The sequence below is a fragment of the Amphiura filiformis genome, chromosome 19 (genome assembly GCF_039555335.1).
Source record: "Amphiura filiformis chromosome 19, Afil_fr2py, whole genome shotgun sequence".
NCBI classification, from domain to species: Eukaryota; Metazoa; Echinodermata; class Ophiuroidea; order Amphilepidida; family Amphiuridae; genus Amphiura; species Amphiura filiformis.
In genome coordinates, this window is record NC_092646.1 from 25209739 (window position 1) to 25227729 (window position 17991).

General features: G+C 35.4%; 1 protein-coding gene across 1 annotated transcript in view; it reads left to right on the forward strand.

Annotated features, from left to right (window-relative positions):
* LOC140141105 (QRFP-like peptide receptor) overlaps positions 1–17991 on the forward strand; it is a 187226-nt gene that overhangs the window by 71996 nt on the left and 97239 nt on the right. Inside the window, exon 2 of the mRNA XM_072162889.1 lies at positions 7304–7427. Coding sequence (XP_072018990.1) covers positions 7304–7427 — 124 coding nt within the window. The remainder of the gene's footprint in view (positions 1–7303; positions 7428–17991) is intronic.

A 17991-nucleotide genomic window follows, 5' to 3' on the forward strand; every position in this document is an offset into this window, starting at 1 on the left:
TGCCGCAAATGCCTGAACAAAAACAGAATTCCTGTCTAAATTGAGCATTTCAGACAAACCTAAGTATCGGCACCTTATTGCTGGGAACGGTAAAGTATTATAGGTATATCATCTTGCACTTATTTTGTGTGCAGGACATCTTTCAATATCAAATCAGTATCATGGCTAATTATGCAATGGAAGTGGTGGTGATGTAGTCGTGCTTGTAGGTTGGATGTTGTAGGTGACATTTACTGAACCTGATATATATTTCTTTTTCAATGTAGGCAAACATTAACGTACACTTGGTTTTGCGTTTACACTACGTTCTAGCATTTCGATTTTAAAACTTCGTTATATATGGTTGCCTTCATGGAATCAGAAAGCAGTGTTTAAGCATCATTTTCTACATTGATATTGTTGCAGTATATTAAGAGTATGATAACTTATCCAGTGGTTTGAACTCTTGGAATCGGAATCCCATGTTTACATTATTGTCTCCTACATCGCGTTATTTTAACGTATATTTAGAGTATGTTGACTTCTTCAATGGGCGTCCTCTTGGAATCAGTAACTTGTGTTTACATATCGTATCCTACAGTGTAAAATTTGGAGTATATATAGAGAACATTAAGCTTTGCTATTGAGTTAGAACCCTTAGGGAACGGAAAGGTAACTCGACGTATTTATCTTTCTATCAATCTCATGCCTGTAGCTTCTTAACACTTGCAGGTTAATATCAGAAAGAAGGCCATTTGAAAGCCGGACGTGGATGCCCTGTGTGGATGACGGCGTCCCATCCTATTGTTCTGTTTTCGAGTAGACACAAGTACAGGCACATTTCAAGTCTTCGAGTTGATTTTTGTAATTAGTTCTTTAATCAAATCTGCAATTTATTCCATCTCTAACATCCATTGTATCTCTCTGGGTTTTCGGTATCTGTTCACTTTTCATACCCAAACTATACGATACGAAATAAAACCTAAAGTGATAGCTGTTTTGATATAAGCCTGTCAATCTAACCTGCTAAACTCAACAATATATGTCAATTGATGGTTTTACTCTTTCACATGGCCACCAGGGCATGGCCATCATTCCTCTGTATGCAGATGTAAGCTCTCCTCAACATGGCATTCACACCTTGTGTTATGAGTGACGTCCTCCCTGGGGATGTCAACTTGTGCAATTATGTGTCTCTGGAGTTCATCAAGGAGGACTTGTAAAAACCTTTGATTTCAGATAACCCCACAAAAAGAAATCCAGAGGTGTAAGACCAGTAGATCTTAGGGGCCATTCCACTTGGTGTTTCAAAGCAATCATACGATCGTGACTTATCTCTAGTCCAAAGGGTCTCAAGTCCGAAGGGTCGCTAGTCCGAAAACCAAATTAAGTTCGCTAATCCGAATATTCTCTAGTCCGAATATAAATTAGAATAAGGGTTAGGGTTATAGTGAGGGTGAGGGTGGAAAAATATTGGGGAGACAAAATAACCTGGATTCGACATTGGCGGTTGCTAAAATAGTCATGATTGTGTGATCTTAGGTATTAGGATACTACTCTATAGCAAGCATTAACATCACGGCAAGAGAAAAATCAGACCCATGTTATTCTTTTAAATTAAATGTGCCTATTTGTTAACATCATCAGTGGAGATGCTTATTCTATATCAAACACCACTCAAAGCAGTAAAAACGAGAAGAATGGGCCATATTCCAACACAGATGCTGTTGTATTTGCTTCTAACCTAGAAAAATTTCATACAAAGGAGACCCCATCAGTCGAAGACTTGATGAATAGTTGTATAGTCAACGCTTTTAGTTCAAGATTAATTTATTTTGAATTGTTCACAAATGTAATGCTCTTCTGTTTTTCTAAAAGCGCTTGAAGGTGTGTCAGAAAGCTTTTATAAACCATGTAAAAACTACAACAAAAATCCGAATGCCAACTGTTTTTAAAAAAGATAAAGGGGCTCTGAGAGATTTCTTGGGAAAATCAAAACATTGCCTTATTTTGATCGATTGAATACTCAGAGAACCTACCAAGCAGTAATTAAGCGGACAAAATCTATCAAATTTAAAATAAGAGACATTGTGAGCGCTGCGTGAAGTTTTTTCTCCTATAGAACTGGATCCAGACATAAATTACAAAATCATTCAATTTTACATGAAAGATACTGATTTAAGCTTCACTATTTCAAATGTAGATTAGTGTATAGACAAACATTGCGTACATGTTAAAATTTGGACTTTGACCAAACCTGAGGGCGCACTTTTTGTGAAATCTTTCAATACCCCTTTAAATAACTGAATAACGATACTACTACCTATACTACTCTATACTAACACAAATATTGATAATAATAATAATAATAATAATAATAATAATAATAATGGAAGAGACAAGAAAAGCCATTCAAGCAATGAAAACAAACAAAGCTGCTGGACTGGACTGTGCGATTACCGCTGAGGCACTCCAGGGTGGTGGTGAAGCTATGGTAGACATCATCCATAAATTCTGCGTAGAAGTTTTTACAAAGCTTACGCCACCAGAACAGTGGATTACCAATGTTATTGTTCCCCTTCCAAAGAAAGGAGACCTCAGCCTCATGAACAACTATAGAGGAATCACACTGATGTCAGTTGCAGCTAAGGTGTACAATAGGATCCTACTGAATAGAATCAGGGACCATGTTGATCCTGTAATAAGAAGTAACCAGGCCGGATTTAGACCAGGCAGAAGCTGTGCACAGCAAACGCATATCCTCCGTAGAATCATGGAGGCTTTCCATAGTTACCAACTTCCACTAACTATAACATTCATTGACTTCAAGAAAGCCTTTGATTCAATCAACAGGAAGATGATGTTTTCTGTTTTGCGGCACTATGGTATCCCTGAGAGCATCGTAAAGGCAATACGTGTACTGTATACTAATTCGCAAAGTGCCGTATTGGTAGATGGCAACATCTCGGATCCCTTCCTAGTGACTACTGGAGTATTACAGGGGGATGTTCTGGCCCCATTCCTATTCATTGTTCTCATCGATTATTTGATGACGATGGCTACCGAGGGGAATAACAGCGGTGTTGAAACACACCCGCGTCGCTCCAGGCGTTATCCTGCCAAGGTTTTGAACGACTTGGATTTCGCTGATGATATTGCCTTGCTTGAATCTTCCATCCCGCGGGCACAGGCACAGCTGACCAGAACAGCGGCTGCTGGGTCTCATCATCAGTGTTCACAAAACTGAGTACATGACCATCAACTGCAATCCTCAGCCACCACTCCAAGTATACGGAGAACCCATCAAGTATGTCACTGATTTTAAATATCTCGGTTCCATGATGGGCTCTAGCACCAGTGACCTCTCCCGACGGAAGGCGCTTGCTTGGTATGCATTTTGGAAACTGGAGCATCTGTGGAGAAGTCCAACAATCACTGTTGCAACAAAAGTCAAGCTGTTTAACACCACTTGTGTTACAGTATTGCTCTATGGCTGTGAGTCCTGGGTGATATCTACTGATATGGAAAATAAGATCAACGCTTTTGGTACATCATGTTACAGGATAATGCTGAACATCAAGCGCACCGACCATGTTAGTAATGAAAGGGTATATGCCATCACCAACACTGTGCCTCTTATCAACTCTGTCAGATCACGACAACTACGATTCCTGGGACATATCCTGAGGATGCAGGAAGATGAAGCATGCAGAAGATATGCTCTCTACACCCCATTACATGGTAAAAGAAGACCTGGAAGGCAACGAACATCCTACTTGTCTTATGTGCAAAAACTGTTGGGGGATTTCGACAACTTTCTACTGCCAGATGCCATTGCCACTTTGGCTTCAGATCGTAGTACATGGAGAAACTTTGTAGTCGCCTGCTTCGCAGCCGAATGAAATGAATGAAAATAATAATAATAATAATAATAATAATAATAATAATAATAATAATAATAATAATAATAATAATAATAATAATGTAATAATAACACTAATAATGTAATAATAATAATAATAATAATAATAATAATAATAATAATAATAATAATAATAATAATAATAATAATAATAATAATAATAATCTTTTCAGCCTTGAATTTACTTTCCGCTTTCTTATTCGAATTATGACTTAAATGGGGAGAAAAAAATAATCATCGTCGATCACTTTTGTACAAAAGAGAAATTAAATCGAAATGAAATTTTAAAAACACCATTTCCATTTTTCATCACGCTTTGAAATATGCAGACAAGGCGAATAAAAATCATAATGAAATCTTCATTTTATCAGTTTTTTAATTTACTTCCATCCTTGAAAATATTTTAAATTATCTTACGATCGCCATGAAATTAAAAACAAATCTACCAATAGGTAGGATTTTACTCATCCGTGTATAAAATCTTACACAATGAGGTATGCCCATAATTAGTGCTCACTTTTTTTAAAGTTGCCATGACGACTAAAATAATTTTCCCATCTATTGTTACACAGTCTTGTAAAATGGCGTCTTGCACGTACACTGCAAAAACAGCGTTTATTATTAAATACTTTTCTAAACAAAATCTTGCCTTTACTTTGTAAAAGTGTTCAAATACTTATAAGTTAAAACTTGTTTAGAGTATATTAATTTGAGTAACTGTTTAGCCATTGAACAATATTTAGGAATTTGATGCATAATGTTTAGCTTCTGAACATGATAACACAGTGATGGCAATAAAAAACACAGTTTTGTTGTGTATCCACTACAATTCGCCGTAGAAGTAGTGATGTAACAGGATATATTACCATATCGATAGGTGAAAACAATTTTTGAATGTATCGCCTTGGCCAAGACGTACGCTGTTGATTATCAAACAATAGACATAAAGACATGGATAGTTATTCTATGGAAATGTCACATTATGAAGAGTCCGTGTACGTTTCACTCGCACCTGTACGATTAGTGTCTTTGAAAAGAGCGGTATTGTATTCAATCTATGATTGCACACATACAAAGACATGGCAGGTGATGATTGCAGCCTACTTAAGTTATAGTGCAGGACAATACATTCTTGTTTTCACCTATTGCTATGGTAATTAATCCTGTTACATCACTACTTCTACGGCGAATAACCATTCACGGTTGAGTTTAATTTACCTACATATTCCGTAAAATGACAGAGTCACTAATGTCATGATCACTAACGCGACCATTCAACCTTCCTTTTTGTTGTTGTTAAGGTTTTTTTACGATACAAGTTAGATTTTTAATAGAATATCAAAGTTTCCCACGTATTTCGTTATTACTTTGCTGAATTCTTGAAGAGGTTCATAAGGTTTGTAGAAACTTGTCATCTTGTCAAAACCAAAACTTGTTCACTGACCTGACAGTTTCGACCATCTTGGGCGATGGCCATCTTCAGAGTGATGTTTTTCGATCAAATCACCAGCTCAAATGATCTTTGCTCTCTTTCTTATGAGTAGGAATATACCAAGGCCAAAATCACCCCTTCAAAGTTCACTCAAATATACACACTAATACATTATTCACAACAGATGAATTATTTAATGAAACTTATAGTGTGATTGGACAATGTAAAATGTAACACATTTACGATAACAGTTAATATTTTAGGATCTTTAAGTTTGAAATTACTACAATCTTTATCGTGAATACAAAAAGTTCTTGTTATTGGTCAGTTTCTCGAACGTATTAGCTCAACTTAGGCCCATGATGACCACTTGAATAATCCTATACATACGTACAAATTCCTTGCACATATGACACCTTCCAAAATCACGCTGCTTTCACCACTCATTCACTTTCTTCAGGAGCAGTTTATTCACCCAATCTCTTCCATTTACCATGCTTACATTGACAGACTTTTACAAGGTCGACAGAAGAGTATATCCCCTTTTGGGAAAAGATGTGTAATTTGGAGTACTGCAAATCTCCTTCATTCTAGCTGGATTAATAGAGTTACGCAAAAGAAATGACTTGTTCGCAAGAACATTTCTGTAATCACATTAAAGGAGTGTTTCGTGATCCTAGCATCCTCTTTTTATGACATTTTTCAGTACATATCCACGAAAAAAGCATATTCTCAAAATTTCAGTTGATTCCGATATTGCGTTTGCGAGTTATGCATGATTATGTGTATTACACTGCTCCATAGACAATACGTTGTAATTTCGTTCTGGTGCACCAGAACGAAATTCAAATTTCACGATATCTTTGCAGAACGAATTAATCTGCAAGAAATATTTTGTACATAAACATTATGTAGCCAGAGGTTTCCAGTGATATAAAAATCTCAACTTTTTTGAGAAAAGTGGGGGATGAGGCTGTGGATCACGAAATGCCCCTTAAAAACAGCACAACACAACACTTGGATAAAATGTGCCCCGAAATCATGTTTATATTTAGTTATATAGCAAACAAACAGGTCATTCCTTAATTATGGACTTACCATTTTACATAGCAACACTGCCTAGAGAATTGACGTAATTAAGATTCTCTAGATGATTACTTACTGTTATCTGGGGATTTCCCAATCCATAAATAATCCTGACAAATATTGTTATTGCAACCAAGGTATTCCAGAAATGCCATGTAAACAAACTTGGTTACAATGGAGCTACCCCTATTGCGTGATATGGGATTGTACAGAGCATATCGCAACAGGAAAAGTCGTTTCCTCAGGAATGAAAATATGCAGAAAGAACACTCCATGCATTTTATACCTTTAGATATTTTTTCCAAAACACTACAAAGAGCGCTTAAAAGCTCTCTTCGTAGTGTTTTGGAAAAAATGTAAAGGCATAGTATACAACTGAAGTAAACAATTCAATAAGATATATTTATAGCAGACGTGCTCTCTTCAATTAACCGGTATTTTTACTCTAAACTATGGCGCAGTTATATCGAACCGTTAGAATGAGATTAAAAATACTTGTACTTCTAGTCCATATTTCGGGCAAACGGTCAGAGTATAATTCCCAAGAACCTGTTTTCAAAATCCGTTTAAATCTATTTTTTACAATAGCATTACTGGTGGTTGATAATATACAACGATATCCCTTGTTGTATAAATAAGTTGCTGTCTGTGTTATTTTGATAAGCTTTTAGTATGAGGATTTATAATATTTATGTTAATTGTAATACCAGAAGAAATATCTAATGTTATTAGCAAGTAGCTCACGGTAACATAAACCTTTTTATTCAAAATGTGCAAAATTTTGATTGAAATACTTGGTTGAATATTTCATGTAATGAAAGAAATATTGTACCCATACTTACCGCGTAACATATTTCTTGCATTTGTTTCTTTCTTTTTTTCAGATACATCGTAATCCTTTATCCATTGAAAGCACGTTCATTCCTCACCAAAACAAGAGCCATCTTCATAGTAGCTACAGCATGGGTTGTGTCGCTGGCTTTAGGAGTTCCTGCTATTGTATATCAGGTAGTTACGAAACTTTTAGTTATAATATTTTATCTTTAAAAATTTAGGTGCGATCAAGCAAAATAAGCACTTAATCGAGTCAAGTCGATTTTTTAAACAGTTCCGTTGAAGTGTTTTGTCCAGTTAATGGGCCATATTATGATGGGAATACCGGTCGGAATTGAACTTACGGTTTCTGGGCGTTTAGTATTTTTATGATGCAAAAGATAATAAAATATAAATGAAACTGAAAAAACACTTTCAACAAAATAAATTCGTGTGATTTTGTTCGCTTGTACATGACGTCTCTAGCTCTGAACTCAAACGACGTTTTGTAAATATATACTTTGACTAAATATTTAAACTATTGTTGTGACGATAATTCATCATTGTGCCTTATAAGCCTGGTACCCGTTTATCAAGTGAACTTGATTTTGTCCCCGCGCATCAATTGAACGCCGTGGAGCGAGCTTTTGTCCGTGCTTTGATAAATTCGTCACTCCTTGTTAACCATGAACCCGTTACGCACGTAACCAGTCTGATCTCCTGATGTTTAGTTTAGATTGGTCAACATGATGGCGAATATGATCCCCAGGATATGATCCCCAATTTAGCTTCATAATACTATCAAGTATAGTGTCTTATCATTTTTCTACGGAAAAATTGACGTTGAAAACTATTATGATACATGTACAATTCCATTGGGTATGGGAGATTCAACCTCAGTTTACTACCTTAAACCGTTCAAAATCTACGTAACTGCGGTTTTTCTCACATGAGTTATGTTTCTATTATCAGGAAAAACACCTGACGTAGAGAATTTATACAGCATTAACACATTACGTAAGCCAAAACTTAAGATAAGTCAAATGTAAGATAGGTAGTGCAGTGCAGCTGCTTTATGTGTGATTGTGATATTGAATGCCATGTAGAGTCCACGCTACCAGTCCTATGTGTACTAAATACACCTTAAGGAATCGGATATTTACGTTTGCATAGTATTTTTGTGGGAGCTGAGAGTACGTCAGGCATATTGAATTGCATTCTTAATACGAGGAATGTCGTTCTGATATCAAAGAATTTTGATTTTTTTTTTTTGAAATATAATACACATTTTGTTCCAAATTTAATGATATGTACTTAAAGTGTATGTAGCTAGTATGAAAAGCCGACGATAAATAATTATTGAGATATACATATTTCATAATTTTCCCCCAAAGACCTACATTTTCTGGTGTTTTGGGAAATCCATATAGTCAATACCAAAGGTCAATACCAAATGTCACAGGTGATGTTGCACATATCACCTGTATAAAAGAGCGGTACAATCTATGATTGCAGACATACACTAATCTTACAGGTGCGAGTGATCAGCATGATATGGTTCAAGGCAGATGTACGACGTGAACGTACTAGTGAAGTGCGATATATTCATAAATTGTTTTACCCTAATTGCTATGGTAGTTAATCCGATTATTACATCACTTCTACGGTGACTTCGTCTAATGCCTTATTAACACGTCCCAGCTGCGTGAAGCTCCGTTCAATAATAATACGATCGGTGAGCCAATACATGCATTGTCGATGCTTGAATGAAAACGCAATTTTCTTCGTTTTACCTCATTTGTTTGGCTCGAAATTTAAATGGGACAATGTGATCAGTGAAGATTGACATTTTAAATAGGAATCTATTCTATATGCAAATCACATTATTATTGCTTTAAGCCTAGATGTAGTATATGCCATTTTTACAATTGAAATGATCACGCATTCATGTCTGGAACATAACAATGGGATGGGATACGTATATAGGCTCTAAAGTTTAAAACAAGTTTTCAACACTCACTTTTTTATTCCATATATTTCGGAGCAGCACTTTCCTGTCATGCTGAATGTTGACTGGCTGAATCTCTACCAATTCTGAATGTTGATGGTGTCCTTGATATTTCCAGTACAGAATCATATATTCTTGAGAGTACACGACCCAATCAATCCCTGATTATTTGGTGTTTGGAATTACAAATTTGAATTACAAAGTAATACAAAAACGAACAGTTTGAACCGAACCAGTACCACATGTTATTTGCCTCATCAGAACAATGTGTTTACCATGTTTACGATACGAGATTTTTATCGCTGCTAGCCATATTGTCACATTGTCAACGTCCGTGTTTGAAACACTTTGTGCCGCAAGTATATTTGCCTAAGCAAAAAGGCGATGCCTTCGATTATCGGGAGGCAATTTTGAAAATGGGTCGCACTAGACTAATTTGGCAAGATTTCCTCGTTATTTGAAGGCTTTGACATTTCTGTTGGCAAATCTAAATCTTCTCAATAAAACATATACAACACTTATGTTCTAATCCGTGCAATCGTCTTAGGGATACAAATGTCAAAATCAAGAACTACATACTGCAATCATCACTTAAATCTCGAGACATATAGCATTAGTACTCGGTGATCTAACAAAGTTTAATACGTAAACACTCAAATGCCTTCAGGACATTGTCTGAATATCACAACATATCAGACTGATTGAGTGTGTATACAAATAAAATGTCGTTATTAAAATGAAAGCTTATCTGTGTTTGGAGACAAAGGTGTCTGGAGATTAATACAAAGATCTGAGCACAAACGTACCGAAAATTCACGGAAAGATCATTGGAGACTGTTAGTAGTAGCATTTAATAATAATAATAATAATAAAAGACATTTATTGAAAGCGCACTAATGCATGCAAAAGCGGCCTCTAGGCGCTATAAAAACAGAGGTTTTTAAAACAACAGCAAAATTCAAATTACAAATAAATTCTATAACAATATAATACAAAAGTAATAAACTACAATAGATAAAATCGTACAACATGCTACACATAACCAAGGCAGTAAAACATCAGAACATTGCTTAAAAAGTTATACCATAAAATATTTCTAAAACTATACATTTGCATTCAAAAACATACATATAAGGCAAGCATATATCTTATTGTAATAACAATTAAAATACACTACTGGAAAAAAAAAAGTATGCGTGTTTCAAATTTTCCCTACCCAAATAGCAATCTACAACAGTATGGTATTATTCTTCCTAACCATATTAATAGACGAATAAAGTTTACTTCGCTGTCTAGTAGATTATCTATCCAACACCACTCTACTCTAAACTCCCTACAATGAATGAACAATGAATGAAAGTTGATGAAGAAGTTGAAGTATTTCACAATGTCTCCAATTTCTGAAAATCTTTGACCCGAGTTTACGGTTAAGGGTTGATCCCCTTATGAAAGCCAGTGTTGTCATCATGTTTAGTTTTATCTGTTTGGCATTGGAAGATAAAGCCATTTTGTTTTACTCAATTCACTATTTTCCCTTCACTATTCACTTCCCTTTGAGATTAATCCGATTAAAATGAGCGCTCAGGATTAGCAGACAATTACATGGAGCCGTTTGGTGGGTTGTTTGAGGGTTTTAGGGCGACATAAAAATATTGGAGGATTGGGTAGCCCGCCCCCTAAATTGTAATGCTTCTGCGCAGTAGTGAATTTTAAGAAAACGTGATAAATATTTTGTTTCAATTTACATGAAATTCCCAATTTCCCAATAGCCATAGGGTTCATGAAAGTCCAAGTTTTGAGGTATTTTCTCAAAATATCAAGAGCCATCTCAAGAACCACTGAACCACTACTAGGCATGTTTGTATTCATTTTTCACGCTGAATTTAATTATGGTCATAAAAATTTACAATTCTGAAATTTTGGATTGTTAAAACTTTTGTTCAAACTTGTCGTCTGCGGTCGACACTCACGTGGCGAAGGTTAAGAAAAAAACATCATATAACTGAACACAACAATTACGTTTTCAACAAATTTGTTTAAATTCGATAGCAATAGATCTCAATCAGATAAAAAAAAGGAAAAGGTAATTAAGGCTTTTAACCCATTGTTAAAATAATGAAAGATATTACCTTAATTAAAAACAACCCAATATCGGCGTGTTTTAAAACATGATTAAAGAAATAATTGTGTTCCAAATTCAATAGATTTCAATTAGATAAAAGTAATATACAGGTAATTAAGTCTTTTGATTGCGTATTAAGAAAATCATAAACCAAGTAATTAGTATTACCTATATTAAGCCAAACACAACAATGAGGTTATCACCACAAAGCAACGTTTCAATATCTACTGTTATTAATGTTCAGTAAACGATGACAATCTTAATAATCCGGAAATTAAGTACTTTGTCTTTACGAGCTACTCATAAAATACGTTATTCAAAATAATTGGTAATATTTTGATTGTTAGTTGATAATGAAATGTTCAATTGGCTGTTTTTATTAGCAAAACCGGGCTTACCATTGTGTTCTTTAATATTTAAACTTCATTTTACTGCACACATAATATGACTAAGCATGCTAAGTGCGTCATTGAAACGTCACAACAGAGGTGAAGCTTGATGGTGTTTATTTGACGATGCATCGCGCCTTTTTGTGTAACAAACTATGTAGTGTAACACCAATGGGTGAACGACCGATGTTAAGTCATCGTATCCGTTTTAATGCGAAGTTTAAAAGTTAGACTCGTTCATTTTATTTGACAACACGACAGCAAGCGAGTTATGGACAACCCAATGTAGAATTAACCTGTTACCTAACCACTTCTCCTACGAATACCGAGAGTAAATTAAGACGAGTTTATTAATTTTGCAAACATTAAAGAATCCGTATTTAAAATTGTTATAAGTAAGTTATATGTACATTTCTAGTGAGCTTTCCTCCCACATAAAACGCATAAAACAGCAAATATCATAGTATTTAGAAGAACATAGCGTATCGTATATCTGGGGTTTCATTTGGGGAGCCACCTTCAGAGTTAGTGTAATGTTCTTAAATCAGTTTGTTCTCAAATACTGCATTTTACATAGGAAGTGCAGTTCATTTAAACATGATGCACACAATATTTGAATTAAGGTATCGTGTATCTTTATTTCACACACAAGACGGCGTGTTGTATATTCCAAATGTTCTATATCATACTAATGGTACATGCATATAATGATATCTAATCTCTTTTTGGAAGTTTTGGTGGCTCTGAAAAGAGCCGTACTTTATTATATCTAATGACATTTAAAATCCCTGTGTGGGAGACTAAGGTCATGTCTTCCATACGGGGTGTGTGGATTTCAGATTGAATACCTCAATGGGTGAACGACCGATGTTAAGTCACCGTATCCGTTTTAATGCGAAGTTTAAAAGTTATAAGAAAGTTATATGTACATTTCTACTGAGCTTTCCTCCCACATAAAACGCATAAAACAGCAAATATCATAGTAGTTAGAGGATCGTATATCTGGGGTTTCATTAAGGGAGCCACCTTTAGATTTAGTGTAATATTCTTAAATCAGTTTGTTCTCAAATACTGCATTTTACATAGGAAGTGCAGTTCATTTAAACATGATGCACACAATATTTGAATTAAGGTGTTGTGTATCTTTATTTTGCATGTAAGACGGCGTGTTGTATATTCCAAATGTTCTATAGTCATACGTTGGTACATCAAAATGATATCTAATCTCTTTTTGGAAGTTTTGGTGGCTCTGAAAAGAGCCGTACTTTGGTATATCTAATGATATCTAATGAAATTTAAATCCCTGTGTGGGAGACTAAGATCATGTCTTCCATACGGGGTGTATCATGGATTTCAAATGGAATACCTCAAAGAGTGAACGACCGATGTTAAGTCACCGTATCCGTTTTAATGCGAAGTTTAAAAGTTAGACTCGTTCATTTTATTTGACAACACGACAGCAAGTGAGTTATGGACTACCCAATGTAGAATTAACATTATTGTTACCTTACTACTTCTCCTACTGTGCGCCGTAGTTCACTCTCGGTATTCGGGAGGAGAAGGGGTTGGATAGGCCATAACTCACTAGCTCTTGATCAGAACCCGCGCAGTACCTTAGAAGATCCAGTGATCCCCGACTAAAATAAACCCAAGCAAGTGACTAGTAAAAAAAAAGGTAACTGGTTATACCATTCTATAAAAAAAATTGATACCACTCCGAGTATAGAGCTTGCCGAAGGCAAGCTACTCTACCGCTACGCAAGCTACAAAAAGTCACCAACAAGTAGGAATTTTGCTTTTCTCCCACGTAAAAATACATGTAGATAGATAATATAGCAAATATCCAAAAAGAACATAAGATATCAAATATCTCTTTGTAATAAATAATTAATAGATACAGCTTTTTACCTTGGAAAGGCGAGTTGGCGCAGCTGTAGTTCCCTCGCCTTGTAACACTGAGGTCCTGGGTTCAAGCCCCGGCCGTGCCCAAGGACTGTATGTGCATTTGGTTTATCCCGATTCCATGCTCGCTATCGCAGGTTTTCTCCGGGATCTGCGGTTTTCCACCTGCTTTCAAAAATCGGTGAATAGTTGTTTGGTTCTCAAAAAACTTTCTTCCTGTGGAATTTGGGGAGCTGCACAGAAAATTGGTGGATGTTAAAATCTAAGTGCGGATAGGTATGCGCCAGATTCGGTTGCAACTGGCCTAGTTGATGCGATCTGATTGTGATGATTCACCATGGCAGCGAAATTACAGCGCTTTGAATCCTTCAAGACCTAGAAAAAGCGCATGGCTTTAAATGTTGTAGTAAAACACACTGCAAAAGATTTGTGTAAGGTAGCATCTTGTATCTTTATTTCGCATGAATGGCTTCGTGTTGTATATCAAAAATACTCTAGCTATGGTGTCGATTATTCATTCAGTAGGTTTTTTTTGTTTGTTTGTTTGTTTGTTTTTGTTTTGTTTTTTCAAATCAATCTAAACTGGAAGTAAAATTTACAACTCACTTTACTACGCTGCGGCCAATACCATCGGACCTTATAATAGTTGAAGACCGAATTAAAAAGACTAGTTTGCGTCTGACGTCAGGGCAAAGGCGCGGCGTGATTGGGTGCTGAACTACGCAGTACCGAATTTTTGGTCTGGTTGACAGTACGTCGTACGCAAATACTCTTTTTTTTAATTCGGTCTTCAATTAGCCTATAGGCATCTGATTGATATTGGTGCGACGTGAGACGACGGAGAATGTCTTGAAATTCCGGGTCTTAAGCGTGTGACAATTGGAATCCTTCTTCTATCCAGAAAAGGCAGTTATTCTGGATAAAGAGAAGAGGTATATAGTTCGAGAGAGGAGATAGGGACTCCGTCATTAACACGAAAGGGTATCTCCGCTTCCAATTATCAAACGATTGAGACCTAATATTATGCAAGACTTTCGTTGGACAGAATTGTACATTTGAGTGTGATAAAATGGATTTAGTCTAGAAACCGGATACACCATTAGAGAAATCCGTTAAGTGCGGATTTTTCAGTGGTGGCAAAATCTTCCATATTTTTTCGGAACATTTTTATCCACCCACACACCTATTCATAAAGAACACGCGCAAATGAGATTTAATTTAGTGTTTCTTTTGGCAAAGCCCATGGATTACGATATTAAAATTCATAACATGACTACACAAACACAAAATTATTACTAGTGTCTAAAATTAGAGAAATGATACATGAAACAATGAAGCAATTAAAAAGATAAAAATAAATGGGAAGAACTCTAAATCAGGGACTTAACGTATTGTGTACCGTTGCATTATTTCCTCCCAGATATTCCGATTATTAGCCAGGCTTTCAAATATTATTCTTATTTTACACAAAGGCATGTTATCGCTATAAATATTCATTAATTAAACTTCTGCACTACGTTTGCATTTCGCTTACCGGGAGCGCTTTTGCGGACTTTCTGCGTCGTCAGTCAGATATTCGTGGCCATTGATAATTTCTTGAAACGGCTATTGGAAAAGCTTATTCAGATGATTCCTGTGTCTACCTCTGTTAATTATTGACTGTTTTTTTGAACTGGATGGATTTAAGAACGTTCCTAAGAAAATCTTTGTCAATGCTTTAAAGTTTTTGTACCCAGCAAACACAAAAACGTTTTAAAAACGTTTTAAATAAGTTATATTTTGGATTTTGGTTTAGGTAAAAACGTTCTAATAACATTAAAATATCGGGTTATATAAAGGTCATGATAACGTTTTAAAACGTTTTGTATGAAAACACACTACAACAATATTTTTAACTGTTTTCAAAAAATGTTATTGTAAACTATTTTTGCAAACATTTTTGCCAAATATTGTGTCAATACGAAAAAACCATTATGTTAAAATATTTGAACCCAGCAAAAACATAAATGTTCTTAAAATGTTTTTTTTTAAACCTTTTAATAACATTTAAATGTCGGATTATATAAAGGTCATGAAAACGTTTTTAAAACGTTATTGAAAATATTTTGGGCAAACATTTTTCGCACAATATTTTTTCAACCACAAAATGACATTCTGTTTAGAATGTTTTGTATCAAGTTTTCAAGAATGATTTTGGAATGTTATTAAAACGTTTTTATACCCTTTATATAACCCGACATTTAAACGTTTTCTGTAAAACATTTATGTTTGCTGAGCAGTAGATTATCAAAAAAAGCAGTAGATTATCAAAAATGTTTTTAAGGTTATGAAAACGTTTTATACTCTTAATATACCCTTTATATAACCCGACATTTAAACGTTTTCTGACAACCTTTTATAACCTTTTGCGAATGATGTCGAAAACGTTTTGTGTTTGCTGGGTAGTCTATTGAGTGCATGGTTTTGCTCTTGGTGATGTGTTCTTGTATACGGCCGATTTGGAGCTAGTAGCTAGTCAAGTTTCTTACTTAGCACTACAATATAAATACGCTCCAAACAGTATGCTTCGACTATAATACGTATTTATAAATACGTACCAGACCACCTCCGCGCTGCCATAACAGCTTAGACAGTAAGTCTCGAAATGCAGACCTTCTACATAGTGAGTACATTTGAATGCAAAGGCGGTAAACAACACGAGACTAATGTTCAGCAAAATTGTCAAACATTGTGATCATATTGTAAACGTTTCCGTTGATAAATATTTTTTCGGTCACCAAGTACTTTCAAATTTTGTTTTTGATAATATATTACAAATTCAGAATCCCCCCTGGGTAATAATTTTGCTTTTCGATTAATGCATAAACTTTGATGCTATTTATTTCAAGAGTTCCTATCTTTTTCAATGGCATAAAGATTTGGTATAAGGATTTGCTCACACTTGCTGGTCTTGGTATGTCGTGCCCATGGGGCAAGTGCGTATTTATAAATACGTAGTTTTAACTATATTCATAATAGTTTAAACTATATTTAGTTGTAAAAAAGGTAGCTGACAAATCACCCGAACAAGGAATTTGTACAGTGTCCCTGATTGCTTCAATATTTCGACCTTGCCTTTCGGAGACACTAAGGGACGCACCATTAGATACCAAGGAGGGGGAGGCTGGGTAGTTTTTTGAAGAAAAAAATTATCACGCCATTTGAGTCCACTTCAGACTTTTAAAAAAAATTGATCCACCTCGGACCAGAAAAAAACGATTTGATGTCAAGGGTGAAAAAAATTTTTCACAGAATAGTGAAGAAAAATTAACCTCATATAGCTTTTATATTGCAAAATGTTTCGCGCTTCGCGCGAATTTGCCCCTTTTTCCATCAAGAATATTGATTTTAGCTTAAAACTGTTACGTGTTTTGTGCGCATTTGTTTGTGAAAAGTTATTATGTGAGCCGGGTCTGTGAGTGAAAACACTTGATTCACTCTACTTCACAGTTTTTCACCAAATTCCACCCCATTGTCAAAATTATTATAGAAAGCTGTGCCACATGACTGATTGAGAGCATAGGCGTAGATCCCGGGGGGATAAATCCCCCAATATTTGCTAGGAGGTGGTCCATACAATCATCCCCAAAGTTGACGCCTGTATGTGGGTTTCTGACAAAATTAACCTAAAAAACACACATTTTTTCACACTTTTACAAGTATTTCACCAGTTTAGCTTTAATATGCCAAAATATTTCGCGCCAAAAGAGATTCATTATACTTCAAGAAAATTTTTATACATAAAAAATAATGTTTTTTTGTGGCACTCGAAATTTAGTTGACTACAAAACGTAAAAATTATTAAAAATATGGACACATTTTTACAACTCGACAAACAAATTGTTGAAAATTATAGGACTTTACGATTGTTGAAAAAAAAAAATTTTGCTTCATCCAGGGGCTAAAAAATATTTTTTTGCTTCACCGAGGTGCTAAATTTTTTTTTTGTCACGACCCCAACTACCCAGTCCCCCCTTGATATCTAATGGTGCGTCCCTAAGGTCTGAGGCAATGTATGGTGAGATAATGGGCTTTGGAACGCCTGCTGTATTAAACGCTCAACGAAGTCGCTCAGAAGTGATGGTAAAGCCCTTACTGCTGGACTGGGACACGCGTTCATATGTGTCTGATTTATCTTTCTTGTCCTGAGCCCTGCAGCAAGTACAATCTTTTTATCCACAACTACTTCGCAAATGGGTTTTAAGTTCCTCAAAGCTTCTTATCGTCATCCTGAGAAATGTTGCCGCTTTTCAATGACATCAAAATTATACGCCTAGCTGTAAAATAGTCGACAACTTC